The sequence below is a fragment of the Stigmatopora nigra genome, chromosome 5, assembly GCF_051989575.1.
Source record: "Stigmatopora nigra isolate UIUO_SnigA chromosome 5, RoL_Snig_1.1, whole genome shotgun sequence".
NCBI classification, from domain to species: Eukaryota; Metazoa; Chordata; class Actinopteri; order Syngnathiformes; family Syngnathidae; genus Stigmatopora; species Stigmatopora nigra.
In genome coordinates, this window is record NC_135512.1 from 12213100 (window position 1) to 12239525 (window position 26426).

The following is a 26426-nucleotide window of genomic DNA, read 5'->3' on the forward strand; positions in this document are numbered from 1 at the left end:
GTTATCACTATAGGGCCCACTGTATATAAACATTTGTAAATGCAAATCTGGTAAACCATATAATTTGCTAAACTTTTTTTCACCAGTTCAGCATGGGACCAAAAGAAAATAGAAGGAAGGATGTATGCAGGTATTGTATTACCTTCTTGAAGTTGAGTCTTTTTGCCCAGGAGGATTCTTTGGGATTGGGCACCTCTTTCCACACAAACCGCTTGACCCTGAGAACAAAGTACAGCTGGCTGAGACATTTCTCGTATATACTGTGTTTCAGTCACAGTTTTTGTGCGTTTGAGCAACACCCAAATGCAATACAGTTCCACACTACTTCAATCAAAATAAAGCATTTAACACATCTGCAGGCAACCGATTCAGGGTGTCTCCTGCCTCTAGCCCAGAGTCAGCTGGGATAGGCTCCAGCACCCTGTAGCCCTAATGATGATAAAGCGGTTCAGAAAAATGAGACGAGACATTTAACACATTGTCAAATTAATAACTCTCAGTCAATTAAAATTGTAAAGACAATTTTTGACACGTTTTGTACAGTAATACCTCAACATACGAGCAATTTGAGATACAAGTAAAGTTTTGGGCAAATATTTATCTCGCGATATGAGACAAATTTTGATCTGCGAGCATACAGCGGAAACGAGAGGCTACTCATACTGCGTTGTATAATGTCACTACGAGCACTGGGCGGAGCGTTGCATTTTTTCAGTGTTTTTTTTTTTTGCCACTAGTGCGGATGGCGAAGCGATCGCTAATACGAGAGGAGTATGTACTACTTCTCGTTGGCAGGTGGTCGTGCGTAATCCTATAGTGAGGACATGTGTGCATCATTTTGGGAATACTTCGAAGGAAGACAAAAGCAAACAACCCTCGATAGGTTGCATCTGAAAGTCAGGCCCTATGTCTTAGAATGACTTAAATTGTCAATCATGAGGTATTCTTAGCATACTTACTGGTTTTGGGAGAGGACCACGGAGACAAAGAGTGCGATGGAGATGAGGGCAATGATCAGCAATGTTGTGTAGGCTGAAGGGTCTCCACTGGTTGCATCACTTGGACACTTTGTGATCTCACCATCTTCAAGAATTAGGCAAAAATCAGGCCCATGTTCAGGAGATAAAGGAGAAACATTGAGGTGTCAAGGTGATTGGGATGTCGGTTCATATTTTTGAAGAACTTGCAAAATCTTGCAAACGAGTTCATGTTAATTTATTACCATCACTGTTTTGGGGTTTAGAGTAGACAGCGTCGTTCCAATCACTCCAGTAGCCATGGAGGTTTTTGGGTTTGCAGCTTACTTGGACTGTATAAATCTTGCATATGTCTGGATCTGGAAGCGGAACCACTGCTGACGATTTTGTCACGGGATCGTATAGCTGTGTGTAGTAAAAAAAATGTTAAACCAAGGGTAAAAATACCGGTGGCGAGTCGACATCATTCTTTATTTGATGGCGGATATTGCAATTAAATAGGGAATAATTTTTTAGAAAGAAAAACTGATTCATTTGATAGCTTCTAAAAAGAGTACTGCTGTTCCTGGCACTATAAAAGAGCTTTGAAATACAAGTTGACTACTAGCGTAATGGTAACATCATTGTTACTAAGACAATGATCATAACAAAAACAGTGATGTGTTCAGAATCCCAACAAAATTCATTCATAGACAATTGCTTAACAAACATTCAACATCAAGGGTTGTTCTCAGGATGATTTAAAAAGGATAATAGGGCAATAATACTTTTGATTGACTTTTTGTTCTAGGTGTTTTTACTCACTATGCTAGTCCTCAAATGAATTGTAATACATAGAATAAAAATGCATCTAAACTCATCTCATTTTCTGAACCACTTTATCCTCAGTAGGGTTGCGTGGTGTGCTGGAGCTTATCCCAGCTGACTTCGGGCCAGAGGTGGGGGACAACCTGAATTGGTGGCCAACCAGGGCACAATGAGACAAACAACCATTTACTCCCACAATTATACCTAGGGGCAATTCAGAAATGTCCAATCAGCCTACAATGTTTTTTTTGGAATGTGGGAGGAAATCAGAGTACCCGGAGAAAACTCATCCAGGCCCGGAGAGAACATGCAAACTCCACACAGGTGGGCTAACCTGGATTTGAACTGACCCGCTAACCATGCAATCCACCGTGCCGCCCGAATAAAACTCATTTTGGTATTTTAAAATGTGCAAGAAAAGCCCACCGTCCACTCTGGTGGAGTTGCAGAGTTGAGACGGAATTGACAATGGGCTTCGTCCACAGACAAATCTGGTGGCTTCCACGTTATATTCAGGTACCCAGTTTTTAGATTCTCCGCCGTTACTTCAGTTGGTGCGTGTGGCTTGACTGCATGTCAGAAAATGGGGCAACAGAAAATAATAGATTATTTAAAGGGACTGAAGTCTTTTAGACAATCAGGCTTTAAAAACTCTGTGCATAAAATGTTTGACGATGGGTGTAGAAAACATGCAAAGGCTGAAAAAAAATAATAATTACTTTTGCTGGTCATACAACTTGAATTTTTGGGTGGAAATAAACAGGGTTTTGGGTGACGCCAAGTAGAACACTGCGTTCTGGCAAACACCTTCCACAATAAAAGCTTTGCCTGTGACTGCCGACAAGTTAAAGCCCTCAAACCCCCCATCGCATCCCCCATGTATTTATGTTTTTTATTTGTGCTTTCCACAAGACACAGCAAAGCCATTGGCCAAGCTGTAACACAACACTCTGGCATTCCACGCTGACAAATGAGGAGTCATGAAACATTTGCCCACGGTAGGCATGTTCCAGTTTTCTACAATTCCGGCAATGAATTTCTAGCGTTATCTTTAATATATATACATATATATACATATATATACATATACATATGCATACATATACATACACATACTATATATATATATATATATATATATATATATATATATATATATATATATATATATATATATATATATATATATATATATATATATATATATATATATATATATATATATATATATATATAAAATGTATATGTGTATGTATATATATGTATATGTATATATGTATGTATATATATATATATATATATATATATATATATATATATATATATATATATATATATATATATATATATATATATATATATATATATATATATATATATATATATATATATATATATATATATATATATATATATATATATATATATATATATATATATATATATATATATATATATATATATATATATATATATATATATATATATATATATATATATATATATGTATATGTATATGTATGTATATGTATGCATATGTATATGTATGCATATGTATATGTATTCACACATACATACACACACACAAATATACACATACACACAAATATACACATATACACGAATATACACATACACACAAATATACACATATATACATACACACACATGTATAGCAAGGAATTTACATTCCACTCTAAATTGTCCCTAGGGATGAGTTTGAAATACAGTTGTTCGTGTACTCGTGTCCTGAGATTCGCGAGCAACAATTCAGGGCGTCCTCTGCCTGCTGACTTTAGTTGGCTGAGGACTCCCGCGAGCCTTGTGAGCATACGTAGGATGGAAAACGAATGAAGATATTCACATTTACGGATGGCTCGATTTATACCACTAGATGCAACTCTATTTATTTTGGTTACCTCATAAAATCTCAACAACAGGTCTAAGACTGTGACTGGATTGTAACAACATCTAACAACAACAAAACATTTTCAAACCCTAAATTAGCCTCTGCTATTCCCAGTTGACTTACTGCTGCCTTGTTGTCTTTACTGCAGTGGCAGTTTCACAATGTTTAATCAGTGTTTTTAATAAATGTGTTTAAATCAGATTTCAAATTAGATGGCTTACCATGATATTGAGGTGATATGTAAATGGGTTTGGATTTGATAGCTCTTTGATGGTACAGAATTTCTACCCAGAGTTTGTGGCAACTCATGCGCAAAGGGCGGATTTTGCAACATTCTATCTTGGATCCGACCTCCGGGCAATCAGAACACATCTTTCCAACTTCGTCACCCGTACTCTCTCTCTCCATTTGATCACAGGGTACGTGAGCCCATCTGCGGTGAAAAACATTGAAGATTTTTAAGGACCATAAACACAACTAAAAACAAGTGTGAGAATTAGAAATATTGTAGATTAATAAAACTACTATAAGAAAATATCATGAAAATCTTTTCAAAATGTATTCAAAGAAATATTTGATGATAGAAACAGTGAGAATAGATGTGAATTTAATGTACTTTGTTTGACATACTAAAACCGGTTGTAAAACAGGCATGAAACATTTCCATTTGAAGTGTGCCACAACATGCCTGAACAGGAATGCTAACTATTAAACTTTGCCATTCATTGATTTGAGTGAAGAATGTCATACTGCTTTGAAGAGAAAATGAAATGTTATTGAGCAACCTCATGGCATCCTCGTGCTTTGCAGGATTGGACACATGTACTTTAAGGGTGTGCCCCCAAAAAAAGAATTGTCTCTTTCAGTACACTGTGTTCAGTGAAGTTGCTCATAATAACAAGGACTGATTTGAGTATTCATTAACACGAGAACATGTGAGAACACTTTAAAGTCAATAAGTATTAAATAAGAATCATGACCTACGTGAACTTTAATGTTTCCTTTATTCTCCATAGTGGGGCTGTCCGATTACAACTCATGGCATCCAGATCCCCATTAGTTTGACATTTTATGTCAATTGAGGCTCCTGCAAAAATGCAGGCATCCACTTAGATTATGGAAAATAAATGCAAGAACATTTCACATTTCAGTGTGATACTCAAGCTTACATTATCACATCACTCGCTTTCCTGCCATTGACAATGGCAGGAAAGCCAGTAGAAACGTGATAATGGAACAAACCTTTTTAAAACTTCAATGAGGAAAGTCGGACAATAATAGCTGTTTTATCCATATTACATAATATGCATTCACTTTACAACTTCAATTCCAATCAAGTAGGAATATTCTGTTAAACATCAATAAAAACAAATACAATGATTTATAAATCATGTTCAACCGATTTTTATTAATTTCTTAAAATGAATATAATGGTCAAAAATCCCTGTGAAAATGTGCCCTGCGCCGCTGATATTGTTCCCTTGGCGGCCGTTATATGGGGAGACAAAATACTTGGGAGACGTAACATTTGTCCGGTAGATAGCAGCAAGAGCCCGTTCTACCATGGCTGAAAGCTGTCCATTTTCTAGTACTACATGTTAGACTTTTACGTGTGCCCTGTGTGTGTGTGTGTGTGTACATTTTGGGAGATTTTGTAAATTGGATCTTTTTCGTATCTCGAGTCACAAAAGTCAATAAACATCTAGGAAATGGGGACACTCTTGACAAGTGTTGAAGCATTGTAGGTGGAATTCTTCACTATTCTTGCATGATGTACAGCTCAGCTTTTCAACACTTTGCGGGCTCCATTTTCTTATTTTACACGTCATAGGGCTTCGCACATGTTCAATTTGTGATTGAAAACTGATGTAACACGTGCAGAGTGTGGCTTGGCATCGTCTTGCCTATATAAGCAGGAGTGTCCATGAAAAGTACGTTGGTTGGACGGATGGCAGAAAATTAGAATTATGACTCTTTCACACTAAAAAACAGTCCAATTAATTTTGGATTCACCGTCTATGCCCCGATTTAAAGACAATTCTTAAAAAATGGAAAACCATTTGATCCGATTTGAATACAATACAATCAACACAAAGTCAGCAAATTTAACCTAGAATACTTTGTTTTGCATTAGGGAAGGTCACAGGAGTTCAATTTTAGTTTTCTACTGTGCCACTTATATGCAGTAATTCTTCCAGATTCTCTGAAACATTTGATGATATCATGGACCGTAGGTGACTAAAATCCTTACAATTGCAGGTTGAAGAACATTTCCCTTTAAATGTTTGACTATTGTCTTATGCACATGATTATAAATAGCTGAACCTCTTCACATCTTTGCTTGTAAATGACTGAAGAATTCATGGGAAATGTTTTATACTCAATGTCACCTAACTGTTGCAAATTGGCCTATTCACCTGTGGGATATTTCAAACAGGTATTTCATAGGCATTTCTCAACGTTCTCAGACTATTTTGCCACCCGTCCCAGCTTTTTCGAATTTTGCAGCCATGAAATTATAAGTAAATGAGTACTTGTTAAAGAAAATGTTGACCAGTTTGAACATTGAATATATTCTTTCTAGTGTGTGCAATTAAGTATTGGTTGAAGACAATTTGTGAATCATTGTATTCTGTTTTGATTTATTGCTAACCAACCCCCATCTCCATTGGAATTGGGGTTGTATTCTGGTTATTCTTATTAGAGTCGCTATCCCAGCTGACTTTGGGTGAAAAGTGTACACACCCTGAACTAATCCACAAATAGCAGGGACACAAACATTCATTCATATTAACAACATTAGACTTAAATGGCCTCAAATGATTTTTAAACCAGAGTAAACCAGAGAAGCTGGAAAATACCCCCCAAAAAGTACAAAGGAAACATTCAGAGACAAAAGGGGAGGCGGGTTTCAAACCCCGACACGGAGCAAACGGTAACATAATAACATAATATTCATGTGTCATTAAAATGTTTAGTAAAAGCTCACCTTCTATATAGATGTTGCTATGAGATAGCTCATTTGCACATTGCAGCACATGATACATCTCTGAGCCTGATGGCTGTAAAGTGATGTGGCTGACCTAGTTTGGATGAAATTAAATGAGGACAATAGTTTTGAAATAAACCACAATAATGCAATCAAAGCAAGCTTGCATCCATACCCGTTGGTTAACTGGGTAATACTGGCTTGAAGAGAGGAACTGGTCGTGGTTCAGTACCCATTTGGCAGTGCTGGCACTGATGCTGACGTCATTGAACACACAATAAACGCTTATATTCTCCCCCGGATGGGCCACGATGTGTTGAGGGATGTAGGTCACGTCTAACCAGAAATATATATATAAAAATAAGCATCAAACATGGAACAGCTAAGTGGAATCAAGAAAATTAGTAAAACACTAATCTTACAAGAAGCACATTTCAGACATTCTCATTCATATGAGAATGTTTCATTTGGAAAGAGAACAGTCATTGGATGAAAGATGTGTGCAACAGCAACATGACCTTACTACGGTTCAGCGTGTGAATATCATTTAGGGAAGAAAACCACTCTGCCAAATGGGAGACAGCGACAGCCCAGTGGCGCGAGTGGTTAGCTTGTCGGCCTCACAGCTCTGGGGTCCTGAGTTAAAATCTAATTCACATCCATCTATTTGGAGATTGAATGGTCTCCCCGGGCTTGCATGGGTTTCCCCCGGGTACTCCGGTTTCCTCCCACATTCCAAAAAAAACGTGCATGGTAGGCTGATTTGACACTCAAAATTGCTCCTAAGTATGAGTGTAAATGGTTGTTTGTATCCTCGTGCCCTGTGATAGGCTGGCCACCGATTCAGGGTGTTCCCCCCACTCTGGCCCGGAGGGGCATGCAGTTCTTCACATTTTGTTTACACTGACCATCGTAACCACATGAACACAATAACTTGCTTGAGACTGTAAATTTAGATGTGTTCTCTTTGATGAAGGAGTCGAGCAACTGGAGGCACCACAGCCAGATGACCTCGAATAAATAGGTCCCAGGTAGCACTCATGCATTGACTCAAAGTTTTATGGATGCTGTTTATATTCCAAGTGGAGGTGTCACGCATTGGTATGACAAGTCATTTTCCAGCCCAGCAAAGACAACACCCAAAGACAATGAGACGTTGGCATCAACTACCATGATTACACAATGGTAATAATTGCAAAAAAAACTGACCTCTGTGGCCCGGGAAAGTGTCTCATTAAAGGCTAATTCTAATGAGCAACATCCCTCTTTAATGCTCTAGCGCTTGCATATTTACCTCTGAAATAATTGAGGTCATTGTATTAATGCATCATAAGCCTGAATTATTCATTCTCTTTTTGATAGAGTGGAGCAAACAGGTTAATTCTGATTTTAGCGAGTTGAGGTAGTGAGATTGTACAATCTAAACCTGACTAAACTAATCCTCATCTTATTTCAATGGCAGCACATTATATTATCCGCCCTGCCAGTTTAGAGAGTGGAGGTTGCCCCATGACTGCCATATTGACTTAAGTGACTTAAGATCATCCATATGATAAACAGTGAATAAGAAAGTTTGCGTTTGTTTGTCTGCCAAATACTTTTAGCAGCGGAACAAAATAAGCCTTACTGTAAAGGTAGATGTGATGAGGTTGACTCCAGTTGCTCCATAATGGAGGTCCATGCAAACCCGAGCAATGAACTTGCATGGTATAGTTGACTTCAGGCTTCAGATGTAGAATCAGCCTGCGCTCCAGCCCTGTAGAAACTACCTGCAGAAAGCAGGGAAGATAAGAAAAACTTATATTCTGAAATATCAATTATCCAATGCCCAATATTGTTAGAACAACAGAAAATCCTAACATTCTCATAATGTACTCATAATAGTGTATCAAACCAAAAATATTAGGGTGCAAACGTTTGAACATTTTCAAAAATTAAAGCTAAAAATGCAAATCAAAAATCATTTTTAATGAACGAGGCTAACAATATGAGCTCATCTGTCAACAACAATATTTTACAAATGCCAATTTTGAACTTCATTTCTGGATTAATTGAATTTGCACAGGTAGCATGTTAACTGTTAAGTTTCGGCAACAACTAGTTATTAAGGCAAGCACTAAAAAAAGATTACCTGGTAATCTGTCGCATGAACACCGTGCTGATTTCTGTGCGTCACTTGTTTTATTTGTCAAGTAAAATAACGTAATGTTATTAAATGATAATTAAAATAATTAGATCAAGCAAAAACCCTGCCTGGTTGCTTTTTTACTCACTGTACAGCTTGCTGTGTTTTTGAGCCATTGTTTTTTTTTTTTCAATTTAAAATAGAGTGCCTTAATAGCTGGGATGAACATCGAAAATTGTTCCGCATTTAACACATCTTTCAGAACTGAAAGTTTGTGCTTGTGGGTGAAATTAACACATCTTTCAGAACCGAAAGTTTGTACTTGTGGCTGTTGGCCTTAGTTACTTGGCACATTGTGATCCTAGAATACCGAAGCTCTGCTGTAAAGTGGAAATAGTATAATAGACTAGTGTCCAGTGATCAAGTACAGCAAGCTATTTCAGCAGGCATGTTTATTTTGGCCACATTTTGCTCTCGGAATGCAACTTAAGATGTTAAAGGTTTTTGGCAAATAATTGAGAAAGTGCCAGCATTGATTGAGGACACTGGTTCCGCACACTTGGAATGCTGTTTGGTTAAAAATAGTACATGTATTTGTTTATGTAAGTCTCATCGAGTAGGTTTCTTTGTCATTTAAAATAGACAGCAAATAATACGTAGGCACAACTGTACAAAGAACACAGTGTTATAGTATTCACCTGCCAAGAAGGTTGATTTTGAATTTTGTATCGGACCTCATATCTTAATGAGCCTGACCCATAGTCTTTTGGCTCATCCCACTGTAAAATCAGTTCTGGTTTGATGGTCTGAAAATGTGACAGGTTGAAAGGTGTTGTGGGTTTCACTGTAAAATAAAAATCATATGATGTTAAATCAAGCACTAATTGTATCAGTTGGGCAACTACAATTACTGAATTGTCACACACCTATTTGTTTTTAACATTTCTAAATGCATAAGTATGCGTAACTCAAAAATGAGTTTGTTGAAAAAAATGTTTTGTATTAAAAATTCCAAACGGTTTTGATCTTTAATAAACAAGCTGAAAACTATTGAGAATTTTTTTCCTTACCAGGCCGAGGTGGTGTGTTAAGTAGAACATGTCCAGCTTCACAATTGGATATGTTGACCGTTAATGCAGTAACAGATGTTTCAGATCCAATGGGAATTGACCATTTACAAGAATCCTTTGTCTCACAGACAACCGGTTCATTTGATTCCATATTCAAGTGGGGGACTGTTGTGTATGTTTTAAGGCTCCTAGAAAGGAAGACAAAAGATTATTTCTCAATGTGAAAAGAAATAAAAGTAAGATTAGTATGCAAGGATGGCATCTTCCCTTTTCACAACGCTAAATTTATCTTAAGTTTTGAATGACGCATTTAGCTCTTAACAACTGTCCAAAGAGTGAGACTGCTACGTTTTTCAGCGGTTTATCTAACAATGCGAATGTCAATCATTTCCACACTAACTGCATGTATCACTTTAGCGATTCACCCAGAGTACTATTTTTCTGTAAATCTGTGTTTATAGTTGTTGATTCTGATATTTCTTTAGGTTGTTGTCTAAAAACAAAAAAAGCAAAAAATACTAATCAGATTCATGTTAAATTACCAGTTGGGTGAGCAGTTTCCTTAAGAATGGTAAAATAATTAACACAGTAACACAGTGAAATGTATAGTTATAGCGTGACAACCTCACAGCTCTGAGATCAAGCCTTAAATCCTAAGTGTGTTTCGACCTTCCTGTGCGGAGGTTGTATGTTGCCTGTGTGGATTTTCTACAGGAACTCCGGTTTCCTCTCTCATCCAAAAAAAAAAAAACATGCATGGTGGGCTGGTTGAACACTCTAAATTACCCGTAGGTTTGATGGTGAGTGTTTGTTCGTCTTCATTCATTGGCTGGGATCGGCTCCAGCACCTCTGCCCCCCTTGTGATGATATTTGAACCCTTTTAGCCACCCACAGAAAACGCCCAGGGGTGACTGTTTGTTGATCATTGATCACAGGCATGCGGGAATAAAAAAATACAGACAATTTAGGGAAATATACACTCTGAGAAAAATAACACAAAAGATTAAGCACATTTTATACTCACATCAAGCGCTCTAGATGAATTAAACCGCGTGCAGGGTTCACTACGTCTGACGGAGGTTTGGGGATCCCCAACTCACAAGTTAAGGTTTCCCAGTTTCCATCAATCCTGCACAGCAGGTTTAAACAGGTATCTATCAAGACAATGGCATAATTAAAAAAAATCCGATTAAATTTAAACTTGCAAAGCAGCACCAATAACCTGTTGCTTCCTAGTTTGATGGTGTCCAAAGTATTTCACAATGGGCCGCAGTGGGTGCAGATTTTTGTTACAATTGATCCAGACACAGTCAGTTTAACCATTGGGGTTTCTTCTGAAACCAGCAGCAATCAACTGATTACACTTTTACGACACCACAGTGGTGAAAATGTATCCTATTTTTGTGTGGAATGAAAACCTGCAGCCACTGCTTTGTGGTCTAAACACCTGCAACCTAGTCAAAGGTTTCTGCAAAAGAGGAACACCAAAACGTAGATTTATTGGTGATGTCACCTACACATTAAGACTACATACTATGTTGGCAAATTGGAGGTGTCATGCGCTTTTGCCTACCAGTTGTTCCCCACACAAAATGGCAGTTGAATTGAAGTAACAGCAAATATAGCCAAATCAGGCGACTATTGATGTGTTTTATATGAAATTAGCCCAATCCATAGGCTATCACAGTGCTTCTCAATGATTTTCTGTTGTGCCTCCCGAAAAGAAGAATTTTACGTTGATTCAGGTGTGTTAGAGGAGGGAGATATTGGAAAACAGACTGGATAGGGGCTCTTGAGTATTGGACTTGGCTACCCATACCCTACAACATCAGGTGGCTTTATGAACCAATGTCTCCTTCAAAAATGTCTTGCATGTGAAAAAAAACATTATCTCCATTAGCAAATGGAAATTAAAGGGATACTATTTAGACTTTTATAACACAAATCTTTGTAGAGATGTAAAATCTGCTACAAAAAATTGCAGAATATTGTAAATATATGTGTCACTTGACACTTAAGTAAAAAAAGAAAAAGAAAAAAAAGTATAGGTCAGAAAGTACTTACCAGCTAAGGCCTTATTATGGCTCATTCCTGTTGAAATACTCCTGAAGTAGCAATGGGGGAGCTGGGGGAGCTTTGATTCAGAATGTAGTTGCTCAGATGAGGGTTTGCCATCGGCGTCTTCCGGCGCTGGCACTGAATGTAAGCACAGCTGGTCCTCCCATGGTAAATCAAAAGCACCTGAAAAGAGTCCTGTGTCTTCTTCAATCTTCAGGCACAGAGTTCCTAGTGATAGGGGCACAGTAATGTTAACAGTGGCTCTCCTATACGTCTGCATTTCGACACCGAGTTTAATTTTTTGTAATTGTGGAGTGCATTAAGTGCAATTGTAGTGACTATTGAAATGAGGCAGTATATACATATAAAATGTTATTAGTATCGTATTAGATGAAAGTTACTACTATTCGTGCAGCTATTTGTGAATGTGGTCTTTCTTATTTGCCATGTAGGATACAATTCAACAAATTCACTTTTGTTTATTTCTATTTTTTAAAGGAAAACCAGTCTAAAAAGGCAGAAACTATATATATGGAGACCTTGGTCAATTTTTTGGGAGCGCACATTTTTATTTGATCACAAACCAATAACAAACATACTTGAAGTGAAAATAGTTAAATGGAGAACAACATGCTAAATACAGACTTGAAATAACAGACTTTCAGTTGTCAGAGCAAAAAGAATATATATTTATAAGTCCAATGAAATGCAAAGAAAAAAGTGTGTTTTGCAGTCTGGAAAATATGGTAATTGTATAAAAGAAGTGAAAAGGTTTATAAAAAAAACACTTGTGCATATCAAAGAGAAATATTATTAATGATTGCATTTTCTCACTGTTACATCAAGTAAAATAATGCAACTAGATTTCACTAGATTTGAAGAGTTTGAAGTTTTTCATGGAAAAAAAGACAAGTTCACATTAGAGGAAACAGCACAGACACTTAACACTCACCAGTTGACAGCAAAACGTAGATGAAGACGAACAACATTGCAGATTGACCCCTGTGGGCAGACAAAGATAGAAAATGTGTGGAAGGGCAGGCAAGATGGAAACAAACGTTTGACTGAGCAGGCATTTAGCTGAAATTATATATATATATATATCGCAAAGAAAACATCTTTTGCTGTCGTACATCAGAAAGGGATCATTTGTAAGCAGCCAGTAGTGAAGATTATAGGTCAAAAAACCATTAAAGATAAAATATTACAATGACATTTTAGTTTTAATTAGTCATTAACCAGATATATAGCAACAACGGAATAATTACGTAAATAATTATGCCCTTTTTAAAAAAAAATAACATCATCAATATTTGGAGACTTGCTTTCATAGGTTACTGCGATCATGTAGTACAAACTACAATGTCAGAATAGTCATTCTTACTAAGTAGTTGTCCTCAGTTAAACCATAAGGTCATGTTTTCACACCAAAGAGTTCATTTTCACATGTATTTTTTTAAAAGCATGTGGGCATGTCTTTGCTAGATTCCCACCCACTCTTCATGGTTAGTTGGGAAAACAAAAGGGCATTTGTTTTTATTTAATGTCTGTCAATAAATACATGAATAAAATTTCCCACTTGTGTCCATCACATGCTATTCCTAATAAAAAAGGGCAATTTTAAGGAATTACAATTAGATAAGAATGACTGAATTAAATTTGCTTTATTTTTTGGTTATGAAATTGAATTTGTATTTGTCAACTAATTATTTCCTTGCGTTGACCCCTATGAGAAAGTAACAGTTTTTTTGTCAGCCAGTCACATAGTAATTAATTAAACAGTACGTCACGCCTAATCCCAATAGTACAAGTGAACTGTGATAAGCGCGAGCAAGTTTAGTGAAGTTGTTGATGAGAAATTCCTGTTGTGTGTGTCCCACACGCAGATGCTGCTTTTGAAACAGTAAGTTGCAGAAAGTATAATCAATCACAATAAACTCACTCACATTAATTATAGACACTATTGTCCCTAAGAAGGATTCACCACTACTTGAATCCAGATGTTCCAAACAATCATGAACATTCATTTTGTTAAATGTGGTGTATGGAGTCATGAGAGGAGAATTGCTGATTTTTGCACGTATTCCAAGAGGTGAAATAGAGAGCATGACTGACTCAAAGCTACAGAGATCATTCGGTTATCGCTGCATCACTACATCATGGAGTTTTTCTGGGGATTTTTTTTTCTATACCGCCCATCCTCAAAAGGGTTGTGGAGATTGCTAGAACCAAACCCAGCTGTTTTTGGGCGAAAGACAGACTACACCCTAGACTGGTCACCAGTCAATTGTAGGGCAAAAAGAGAAACAAACGACCATCCGCACTCCCAATCATACTGCCACCTGCGGAAATCGAGCCCACGTCCGCTCGCAACAAAGTCAGGCGAGTGAACACCTACACTTTGAGCCGGCTTGTTTTTTTCATATTTTATTTTTTTATGATTTTTTAAAGTTCATAAATGTGAATGTGAAAATCCACGCTGTAACTTACAAGTGGAAGCAACTACGCTTTTTTTTGCTTTTAAAGTTCATAAAAATGTGAAAACCCACACTGAAACCAGAAGCCACTCTTTCTACTAAGACTCAGCACTGAAGAAAGAAAAAATATTATCATTACTATTGCAGATTTTCATTTTTCCGTGATAATTAAGATATTACTGTATATGGCAACTATTTTAGATGCTCAATGTCAACATTTTGTACATGTGTATATCAAAAGGCTACAAAAGACAAGCAAATTAAAAATGCTCTTCCAATGCAAATATTTGCTTTGCTTTTATATCAAGCCATCATAAATGGCTAATGCATGGTGGTATATATGTATTGAGATCAGTCAATATTCCGCATCATTTCTGCCTTTTACAGTTGGACCATCACAGATAATTTGCGGTAAAACCTGTGTTGGATTGGTCACCAGTCAATCGATTAATACCATTAAATAGTCATTGAATTGAAATGGAACTATTGCTACCTGCTACTAAGTCAACTGCAAAACCCTATTGCATGCGGTGGGCAATCAATCCTGTCTTCAAGGGCTGATGTGGGTGCAAGTTTTAGTTCCAACTGATCCAACATGGACAGATTAAACCAATTAGATTTCTGCTAAAACAAGAAGCACCTGACTGCAATCCACTGATTGTATACCTAACATATCAGATTGCGAGAAAGGTTTCTTCTTATGGGTTGGAACAAAAACCTGCACCCAGTGTGGCCCTTTATGGAATTATTTGCCCACCCCTGCCCTATTGGAACTATCTTTTTTAAATGCATTTATTATTTTTAACCAGTCTTGTTCAGCTGTTTTGACACGCAGAATGCCAGACCTAAATACATTCTAATGTGGTCAGTTTTACACTGCCAGGGGGAGTTTGGAATACTCCTTTTATGGTTGTTTATGGTCTTTGTTCAAAACCGCACAGAAAATAATTTAGGGGAACGAGCAGGAGGCATAAGCATTGAGAGCAAGGCTATATTACAACATAGTTCCAATATCCCTGACCCAGCTTTCTTTGGGCAACTACACCCGCAGACTAGACCCTAGACCAGTATTTCTCAATCTTTTTTAAGCTGCAACACCATCTTAACATTTTATAATTTAGAACCATGTTGCTTACATTAACAAAAATCATTCTCATCAAAGTTTTATCAGCAGGCATCACATAAAAATCCAAAATGATTCCAAAATCAAATTTTTCACACTGACCTATAGTCACCAAAAGTTGATGTCTGCAGACATTGAACAACGGTTCGAGTGATGCAAAAATAAGTCCTGACATGTTTTTAATCATAGTTTTTTTTTTATGACTTTTATCCAAATATGACTTAGATCTCCTAATATTAAGCAAAAAAAATGTGGTACACACACAGAACTTACGTCGCCAAAAGATGATGCCCTCGAACCCAAACACCTTCTGGTTCATGTTAGAGGACAAATAAGCAACAAAATGACTGTTTCACCATTTGAATCTTTTAATAGTATAATCTATAATTTAACATTCCTAATTTTCTTTTATTTTAACCTTGTAATAGATGAATTTTAATTGTATTATATTCATATTTCTCTCTGACTTCTACATTGCATCACACCTGAGTCAAACAACCATCCGCATCTCCAGTCATATTGCCACCAGTGAGAATTGAGCCTCTACACCACGAGGCAGACCTGTATCCATATTAACCTACTATCAAAATGATTAAGTTTGCAACAAATACCTCATGAGCATTCATGATTAAATGCTTATTCTCTCTGTAGTGCATTCTTAGCACCACTTGAGAGCTCTCTTGTACGATACCCCTCAATTTTAACTTCATTCAATACTAATGATATATGTTTCATTGCTTTGATGACATTAAATAATTACAAAAAATAATCTGACAACCAAATGGAACGTGCATAACGCCCCACTTTAACATCTGTGAACTGTTTTACATGCTATATTATCTCCCGGGTTACAATCCACTTCTTAAATCTAATTTTATACTCCTAATTTCTTCAGAAGAAATGCTACCACACTTCTTCTCTCTTTCCCAATTGGGTTTTCGGCTGCAAATGAAAAATGCCTTACCTAGAAATTTCTTTTCACGTGACTTTTTGGTGTTTGACAACTTCTCGCTACATAGCGGACATTCAGGCAATCCTTCTGCATTGGCAATGACTGCATATGATTTGGATCAAGACATGTTGAATTCTCTGTTTCACTCAGTTATTTTTCTATTTTCCCCTTGAGATGCATGGCCCATTAAACAGTCACCGAATAGTTTACAACAGCGACCACCCTGCTGATAGAAACGTGTCGCAGGCTATGACAGAAATGTTGAAATGTAATATTTATTCTACACATTCTTACACCATTGAAAAACATTAAGAATATTTGTGTCATGTTTGGTCTCCTGCAGAAAACATTCATTTATGTTCCATACCACCGACTCTCAAAAGGGTTGCTGGAGTCTAACCCAAGCGTCTTCGGGCAAAAAGTAGACTACACCCTAGACGCCAGTCAATCGTAGTGTGTCAAAGTGGCGGCCCGGGGGCCACATCTTGCCCGCCGCATCATTTTGTGTGGCCCGGGAGTGCCGACTTTCTGTTTTAGGATCAAATTAAAATGAAGAGTATAGATGTATATTAAATTTCCAGATTTTTCCCCTTTTAAATCAATAATTGTAATTTTTTAATCATTTTTTTCTGTGTTTTTACTTCAAAAATAATTTTGTAAAATCTAAACATATATTAAAAAGCTAAAATAAACATTCTTTTAGATCTATAAAAATGTAATATTCACGGCTTTTATATAAATATTTGATCTAAAATGGTCTGGCCCACATGAAATCAAGTTGACGTTAACGCGGCCCGCGAACCAACCCGAGTCTGACACCCTTGACTTACGCACTCACAATCATACCGGCACCAGCAGGAATTGAGCACCCGCACCTGCCCGCAACAAAGTCAGGCGAGTGAACTTCTAAACCGGCTTACAGAAACCATGTCAACACAGAAAAAAAAGCCACTATGATTGATGACCCCCAAGCTAACTATAGGATTGGAGGTGGAAGGACAGAAAAGACTACAGTATGCCAGGGCAGGGTGAATAAGCAAAGGGTGGACATTGATTCTCCCATTGGTTATTTCTTAGTTTGTCTTTTCTTCCGGTTTACTTGTTGTTTTTGTTTTGGTTAGTTATTAAGCAATTGTTAACAATCCAAAACACTTTCAGCGTCACAAATTTCCAGAACTGTTGTCTTACAGCATAAAAATAGGTTTGGAATGTTTTTAACGAATGTTCTATTATATTTTAAACGTGTTTGGGGAGAATTTTCCTGAGAAACTACTATAATCATATTAAGCAGAGCGAGTCATTGATGCCTAGTGTATTTTCCACATTTAAAGGAAGCTCTTAGTTCCTGAGGGCTCATTGCCAGATATCCACCTTAACTCGCCCCCTTGCTGATCTGTAGCGAACAGTGGTAATCTCCTGATTGGTGAACACACACCAGTGAATTGTTTATTTAAGCGCACAATTAAACGAGTGTGGCCCGGGGACTTGAGTGGTTAATGCGTCGGCCTCATAGATCTGTTGTCCTGGGTTCGAATCCCGGTCGGTCCACCTATGAAGAGTTTGCATGATCTCCCCGAACCTGCGTGGGTTTTTTTCTGGGTACTCCGGTTTCCTCCCACATTCCAAAAACATCCATGGTATGCTGATTGGACACTCTAAATTGCTCCCAAGGTACGAGTGCTTGGTTGAATAGTTGTCCGTCTCCTCGTGCCCTGTGATTGGCTGGCCACCAATTCAGGGTGTCCCTCATCTCTGGCCCTAAGTCAGCTGGGATAGGCTCCAGCAACCCCCGCGACTATAGTGAGGATAAAGCGGTTCAGAAAATTAGATGACATGAGCTGATAATTATATGAGTAATTAAAAAAAGTATTAACTGCGTGGGCAGGGTGGTAACAAGCCAAGAACGTGAAAAAAAGTTTGGATGTTTAGAGACGATAGAATCTCGACTGTATCTTTTGTAACCTTAAATACTACACACCACTAAATTTGAATGCAATACAAATATTTTGAAAAAACGAAAAAATAAAACATTTAGACATCGCGATAAACACAACGCAGCATTAAATAGAAATAATGACGAAAAGAAACAAATATCATAACAATTTGTTCTTACATCTCCCGTCGGATCCCCTTGGTGTTTTTCAGGCAAATTTTAAATCCTCACTAAAATTAGGAAAATTCTCTGGAGTTCAGGTTGATAGTGTATAATTCGCCACAACCTCATCACTCACGCCTTCTTCTCGACTACACACAGACCGATTTAAGGCAGCCCAACTAAAGGATTGCGGAGTCGTGATGTCAAAAGTTGGGCGGAGCCAACAACGATACGTTCAAGTAACCTCGGAATTTCTCTATGAGTCAGCCACATCGTAATGTGATCAGGTGGAAATGCCGTAAATATAAAACTAGATGCCTAATTCGTGAAAGGACAAGCGTATTATTAATACACTTTTCTATAAAACACACATTTCAAAAACCTGTAAGGAAATCATTACGATAATAATATTTGACTTAAAAAGAAAAATCACTTACTCCATCCACTTCAGTAAATTCGGGCAATGCAAAATGGCTACCAGTCCTATATGCCGCCTACTCCGTATTTGGACATCTAGGTCAATATACTTGTAAATATGTTTTTGGGATGCAGTGTACATATATTTTACTTGGGTCTTTTACATTGTCCGTCTTCTGTACTGCTTATCCCCACCAAGGTATAAATTACATAAATATCATCTTCAATATATTTTATCAGAAAACACCCTGTAGCAGAGTAGAGGTGAATAAATAATACTTACTGTAGGAAGAAAAAAGTAAAGTGTACTGCAGTTGAAAAAAAAACCAAGTATTTTCCATCACGCGATGAAATTGTTAAAAGTGGAAAGAAGAAATTTGGCAACTCCTGAGCGCAAAGAAATTAGACAAGAAATTCCTTTCAGAGTTGATGTAAGCCTGTAATATTTCTTGGAGAATAATTAATATTTCTGTTCGACAAGGAAACTTAAGAACTGTTTGATTATGAAACTCCAGACTAAGGGTGGCCAAGTCCATCCGCCCCCATCCCGTCTGTTTCCCACAGCTCCCTCCTCTACCACACTGAATCAAATGATCAACTAATCAGCAAGGGGTTCGCGGAGGGTGCTTGAGCCACCATGAATCAGTGGCCACGTGACTTTGCCAATAAGACATGACTCATGCTACAAATTCAGTACCTGTCACTAATATTTCATTTATTCATTATCCGTACCGCTTATCTTTATAAGGGTTTGCGGGGGGTGCTGAAGCCACCATGAATTAGTGGCCATGTCACTTTGCCAAAAAGACATGACTCATGCTACAAATTCAGTACCTGTCACTAATCTTTCATTTATTCATTATCCGTACCGCTTATCTTTAAAATAGTTCGCAGGGGGTGCTGGAGCCACCATGAAGTAGTGGCAACATGACTTTTCAAAAAGGACATGACTCATGCTACAAATTTAGTACCTGTCACTAATGTTAGCTTGGTTCTACTATGTAGTATTACTATTGATAAGTTACTATATTTCTTTGAAACAATTTCACATTACTGAGATGACAGAGTTTGATTGTAACAGCACTGGTATGGTCTACACTAGGGGTGGGGAAACCGGCCCTCGAAGGCTGCTGTTGGTGCAGGTTTTTGTTGCAAACGATCCAGCAAAGGCACTTTAACCAATGAGATTTCTGCAGAAAACAAGAAGCACCTGACTGCAATCCACTGATTGCACTTGTATGACATCAAATTAGTGAAAAGGTATCCTCTTGATGGGTTGGAATGAAAACCTGCATGCACTGTGGCCCTATGTGGAATAGTTTGCCCACCCTGGTCAACACTGAACAAAACCATCTGGCAGTTTTCAGCATGAAATTTAATTTACAAAGACGCTACATTCAGACACTGATTCTATTGTACAAACTGCAGTCTTTTACAGACTTTTTTTTATTTCTGGTCTTTTCTGGTTATTAAAAAAATGTTTTGAGCATGATTTTGTTCAGTATATACTTGGGTTTACACTACGGGAAAAAAGCTGCTGTGTATCAAGACTGAATTTCCTACAATATGCCATTCATCTTAAGCTTTTTTTTTTGCTACCAAACAAGGCATGCCTGCCTCAACACTGATGGAAATATGCGACTAGCACGATTCCCAACTTAAGACAAAAGGAAATCCCTAAAAGTCACGCGAAACAATGAGAGAATGTCAAGTTTGGCTATAAATAGATTCATCTGGAGGATTATCAAATATTTAAATAAAATATAGTGATTTTAATTCAATCAAGGTTGCCCCTGCTCCCAAAATTCGTCAAAGCAAGCAACAACAAAAAAATTTCCATCTACGTTTTCAATAAGCCACAGTGAAGTGAACTTTGTTTTCCAAAAGTCTGCTCAATGATACGGTGTCTGAAAGAAAGGAATGTCTGTAACTCAAAATATTTTTCCGATATATTCTTCACGGTTCTGATTTTTTAAAATTATTATTTATTCTAATCATAGCAATTCATTGTCATTTTTTCCTCAACCACTGCAGAAGGAAAAGATTCAAGTCATTAAATCCAAGCAATAAAACATACAGTAATTCCTAGACTCAGTTACAGATCTGTATTGGACTACTGAAAAATATTCTCAATTGTGCACCCTACAAGCACTGCACTTCTACTTTTCATGATGGATCAAGGTCACAAAAAGGGACTTTTAACAATCACATCAAATGTAATGAAGTAGAAAGGATGTGTCACGCTGCTTTACCTGTGTTACGGCAAAGAATTTCATTCATACCAACTGATTTCTTTGAGCTACATTATTATGGGAGTGCATTCATTTCACAGTCTAAGGACGGCATGAGATTATAGCTCTCATTTTTGCAGAAATAAAACATTTGGATTGTCCTGCTGCTAATATCTAAATTTAGTTTAAAAAGAAGCTACATCGGTATAGTATCAAAATTTAAAGTCGTTCAACATATCTTGAAGTGTGGCGTTCACGGACCATAGAGCAATAAGAAAATACCGTGGGAGGGGAAACACCCTTTGGCAAGGAGGTGACATCATCCACTCAAATGATATCATCCAGAACAATCTAAGTATGACGTCATCCTTGAGCTATGCAACACTTGTGGGAAAATGACTTTGCAGTTTAAATACTAAAAGCCAAAGAAATACATTAAAATCAAATCAAAATGTTTAAATAAATTTAAAATAAACGAAAGATTGCATGAGAGGTTAGTTTCGATAAACTTTGCTTTTCTTTCTCGGAGATGTCGATGCAAAATTCTATTAAAAGTATTAAAACTTAAGAATTAATGAATGATCTGAGTATTATGCCGTTATTATTTAGCTGGAGCTGATTGGTATGTGTCAAACACTTCACGCTATTTGAATGTATTCATGTTAACTTTATTGTGTCAATATTGGATTATTTTTATGAATTGTGGCATGGAACCATGTCTTTTTTTAAGAGCTACAAATGATGGTTTGGTTGAGTCAAACTCAAAATATGTCCAAGTAATGTGATACTCTTTCCAACAAGGAGCCTCGAACTTATGTACTCTATGCTTAACACTACATGGTCAAACATCATATTTGACAGATTCATTTTTAACAATGCTATTTTTATTTCCCTAATGTGTTGTGAGAATATCATGCAAGTTCAGGACAAATTATTTTAAATGTATTTTTTTTATTGCAAGGCACTATTAAAGATTTGATGTCAAGTATTGAAGGGTTAAAAAAATAACAGATGGAAACCAATTGTGATTAATTTATGAGCTCCAAAGAAAACTTAGTGGGGTGTGGGACCACCATAGGGATACCAAAGGGATGACATCATGCTTCCACACTTGGTGGGATGATGTCATGCTTCCAGACTTGTTGTGATGATGTCATGCTTCCACACTTGTTGTGATGATGTCATTAAATGGTCTGATATGATCACCCTATGGTACCATGCACTTTTAAATGAGAATAGAGTCACTGCCAATTGATGACATTTGCAATATAAGATTATGTGAGAATTGTATGCATTAAATGATCATTCTTCAATACAAGCAATCTATTATAGTAGTAAATAGTGACATTGTAAGAATTATTTCTGTATATTTTATCCATCTAAGTCAAAAGATGAATGATCTGCTGCAGGTACTTAAGAAACTCTTGTAATACAAAGTATAAAAAGTTTCAAAAGAGAAAAGAAAGTTGTTGCAACATGTTTTGGCAACACATCGAGTTGTGCCAAATATTCATCGAAATCATCTTACCATGTCTTCTGCTATCAACTATGCTATGATCATTGGCAGCGAATCAAGCACAAGAACAGACAAGAAATCACCTCATACATCTTTCAAATTGGTTGGGAAGCTGGTAACTGCCATTGACGGTGATAAATGTCCAATCAGGTTTGACTGTCTCAATACTGATTGTTTGGATGTGGTGATTTCTTGTCTGTTCTTGTGTGTTACACCTCGTTGGTTTGCTGCCATGTATCATAGCATGGTTGAGAGCAGAAAACATGGTAAGATGATTTCGATGAATATTTGGCACAACTCAATGTGCTGCAAGAACATGTTGCAACGACTTTCTTCTCTCTTTTGAAACTTTTTATACTTTGTCTTACAACCCGGGAGCAATTGTTGTAAATTGATTGGATTTTGGTGGAGATGATGGTTTATTTCAATGTTTATTTTACATGCATTTGGTAACTGAAATAATTAATCATATTTAAAAGATGTACCGTATTTTCATGACTATAAGGCGCACTGCATTATAAGGCACACCCTCAATGAATGACATTTTTCCCATATATAAGGTGCACTGGATTATAAGGCACCCTGTCTATTTTGGAGAAAAATATAAGACTTAAGTGCGCCTTATAGTCGTGAAAATACAGTACGTTTGATTTTTAGGATATTTTTTTTATTCCACTAGGCCACTATTGGTTGAAGTACTATTGTTTATTCAATATTTTTTTTTTGCATTTATCAGTGTCAGTACAGATTTTGTTGTTTTCCAGCCTTATTCTATTTCAAACTTGACTGTAGAAGCTAAATACCATATATTCCATATATAAGGCGCACCACATTATAAGGCACATCCTCAATGAATGGTACATTTTTTTCCATATATAAGGCGCACTGGATTATAAGGCACCCTGTCTATTTTGGAGAAAATTTAAGACTTTGAAGTGCGCCTTATAGTCGTGAAAATACGGTAAATAAAAATAACATTAATAAAACATGGATTTGGAATTAGGAGAATGGATACCAGCAAATAGTAAGTATATACAGAACGACCATTCATAAGTAGAGCTACAAATATTTTTAGCACACGCACACGGGATGCTCATACAACTTAAACTATTAGTTACGTGTGAAAAAATGTTCATTCCAAGGACTAAGAGACACCTTGCCCTTAAATGGATAAACATTTCATATATGATACATACATTTAGAGCAATGTGATATTTTCTTCCTTGATAAAACCTGATGCATCATACAAATATGATACAACTATATGTACTATTTGAATTTTTTTTACCATAAAGTCTGAGACTTGTTTTTCATCCATTCATCTTCCATACAGCCCTTCCTCGAAAGGCTTGTGGTGGTTGGTGGGGCCTAACCAGGCTGTCTACGGACAAAAGGTAGACTACACCCTAGACTGGTCGCCAGTCAGTTGTAGGGCACACAGAGAGACAAACAACCATCCACACTCCCAATCCTACTGCCACCAGCAGGAATCAAGACAATGCCTGACTGCACCGAAATTAGGTAAGTGAACCTCTTCACCTTGAGGCGGCTAGTACTAGAGTTCAAATAATTTTAATTTGTCGTTAAGGACAGTATTTTCTTCTAAATATGTTACCCTGACCACAAAGTGACATCAGCATTGACCAGAAAGCTCAGTTTTTAAAAAATGTATTTTGTTTTTTTTAATCATATGTTGTTCTGATATGATAGACACTTTAAGAGACATGAACTGTTTTTTTCATTATTTTTTTTACCATTCAAATTGAATCATTCATATTCCAAGCTGATTATTCCCACATGGTTGTAGGGTGCTGGAGCCTATCCCAGCTAACTCTGAATAGCAGGCAGGGTACACCCTGAATAAGTATGTGTTGGTCACGCTCCAGACATTTGAGCACATGTATTTATACTGGAACATAGATGAGTGACAGGCAATAAGAAAGTAAAATTATTACCACATTCAGATCACAGACTGACACTCGGTATCTGAGGGCTTGGAGAAGGGCAAAAATCTGCATGATTATGATGGAGCTTCATTTTACATTCTTCTCCATTCATCATACTATAATTCACTGGAATCTATCTGGCAGACTTTATCCGGAGACCGTAAATCGCACGGTTGTTACACTTGTTGGGAGACTGCATCTTGGAAGAATGAAGTAGTCATATTTCATAATTTGGTCAATAAATGGCATCAAAATTACTAAACATAAGATAAAACAGAGACAAATACTTGTCTTGGTCTCAAAGAACCCAAGTATGTTACATTCTCATTGCCAGAGAAACCAACATCTCCGCATTGATTGAAAAAGGAATCTTATTTCAGATAAGTCATTTGTCATTCATTTTTCATACTGTCTGGGTTTATACTGACAAGGTTCACAGGGAAATTTGTCAAATAGAAAATATATTTGCAATTAACAGGGACTTTAAATGTATTTGTGACAGGGTAAAGTCAGTTAAGTTATAAATGATTAAGTTACAACATATTCATAATAATTAATTGACAAAGTTCAGCTGCATTGGTTACCTGGGGTACTCTTGATTTTCCATTCACCCATCGACTCTTTCACTCTGCTACTCAGAAAGGCCCATCTTATTAGCCACTTTACTCTCCCATCCATATATTTGTTCCAAATCAGTGATCAATCCCCCTATCTAAGCCTTGCCTGGTCCTTCACTTGTTACCTGATTCTCATTTCACTTTTATGCAATATCCTCGGAATAATTATAGCTCATGTTGACTTAGCCTGCCTCTATACTCATTGCCTTGTTTGTTACAATGTGCAATCATTTATATTTCACAATCACTTTAAAGTTTAAATACATAAGTAGTTGAGTTTAAATAAACTATAGAAAAGAATGTCAAAGATTTTGACACTTTTTTGCTAAACTTGTAAGACATTTTAATTTCAAAAACCATTATCCGTAAACCTTAAATCACCTTTATATATATATAGATGTTTTTTGATTGATTTTGATTTGATCATGCTTAACCAAACGAACTATCAACTCAGAGTGATTAAATCCTATGCTCTTCTTCCTTATCCAATTTTAACACTTTGTATCTTGTTGAATCTTTGTCTATCTAGTTTATAATTTATACAAGTCCTCCTTATAATATATTTTCACTGATGCTTTTGCCCGTTGAGCACTTTTATTCTTCTTACTGCATGTTTTCTTGTTTTTTTTTACAAAGTCATCATAGTGTAATGCTGACAATGTTGCTGTATGATGTCTTTTCCATGGCACGGCTGAATTATGCCTCTCAAAAACTTTGCTAGGTGAAATTCAACCTGAGGTTACATTGGTCATTCGATCTGGCTAGTAGCTCTTATGATCGATAAAACAGACCTTTTGAAAAAATGAGCAGAGTACTATGTTGACATCAGCCATTGTGTCAAGTAGTGGGAGACTATGCAAAACAATGATGAAATATATCTCTTCTGTCAATTCTCGACCCAAATAGTTGTTGTTGTTGTTCTTGTGGACACTAATTATAAAGTATTACGCCCATTCATGAAACAAACAGCTTGAACCTTCGTAGCTACTTAGAATATCTATCCATTCTCAGAGCTTTATTATTAATTTTTTGGTATTACAGCTGAGTTATTAATTGTGACTAGTTTAGAGACTTTTGACTTAACTTTTCAGATTAATAGTAATTTAAAAAATACAT

The 26426-nt window shown here is 36.7% G+C and overlaps 1 protein-coding gene and 1 long non-coding RNA gene across 3 annotated transcripts in view; one reads left to right on the forward strand and one right to left on the reverse strand.

The window, feature by feature from the left end:
* lepr (leptin receptor) overlaps positions 1–26426 on the reverse strand; it is a 32596-nt gene that overhangs the window by 2091 nt on the left and 4079 nt on the right. The window contains exons 1-15 of one of the 2 annotated variants that reach the window (XM_077717707.1): positions 18602–18745; positions 12889–12938; positions 11943–12164; positions 10903–11032; positions 9878–10065; positions 9506–9651; positions 8310–8451; positions 6858–7018; positions 6683–6776; positions 4678–4780; positions 3915–4126; positions 2211–2353; positions 1223–1382; positions 960–1083; positions 143–218 (exon numbers count right to left, since the gene is read on the reverse strand). In XM_077717707.1, coding sequence (XP_077573833.1) covers positions 143–218; positions 960–1083; positions 1223–1382; positions 2211–2353; positions 3915–4126; positions 4678–4780; positions 6683–6776; positions 6858–7018; positions 8310–8451; positions 9506–9651; positions 9878–10065; positions 10903–11032; positions 11943–12164; positions 12889–12938; positions 18602–18603 — 1953 coding nt within the window. In that variant the 5' untranslated portion in view covers positions 18604–18745. Of the gene's footprint in view, positions 1–142; positions 219–959; positions 1084–1222; positions 1383–2210; positions 2354–3914; positions 4127–4677; positions 4781–6682; positions 6777–6857; positions 7019–8309; positions 8452–9505; positions 9652–9877; positions 10066–10902; positions 11033–11942; positions 12165–12888; positions 12939–18601; positions 18746–26426 lie in introns of those variants that run through there. The other variant, XM_077717706.1, reaches the window with a different exon arrangement.
* Positions 1682–2783, forward strand: LOC144197113 (uncharacterized). Its single transcript, XR_013326471.1, has 3 exons — positions 1682–2108; positions 2201–2300; positions 2697–2783. It is a non-coding gene; the product is annotated as an uncharacterized LOC144197113 (long non-coding RNA).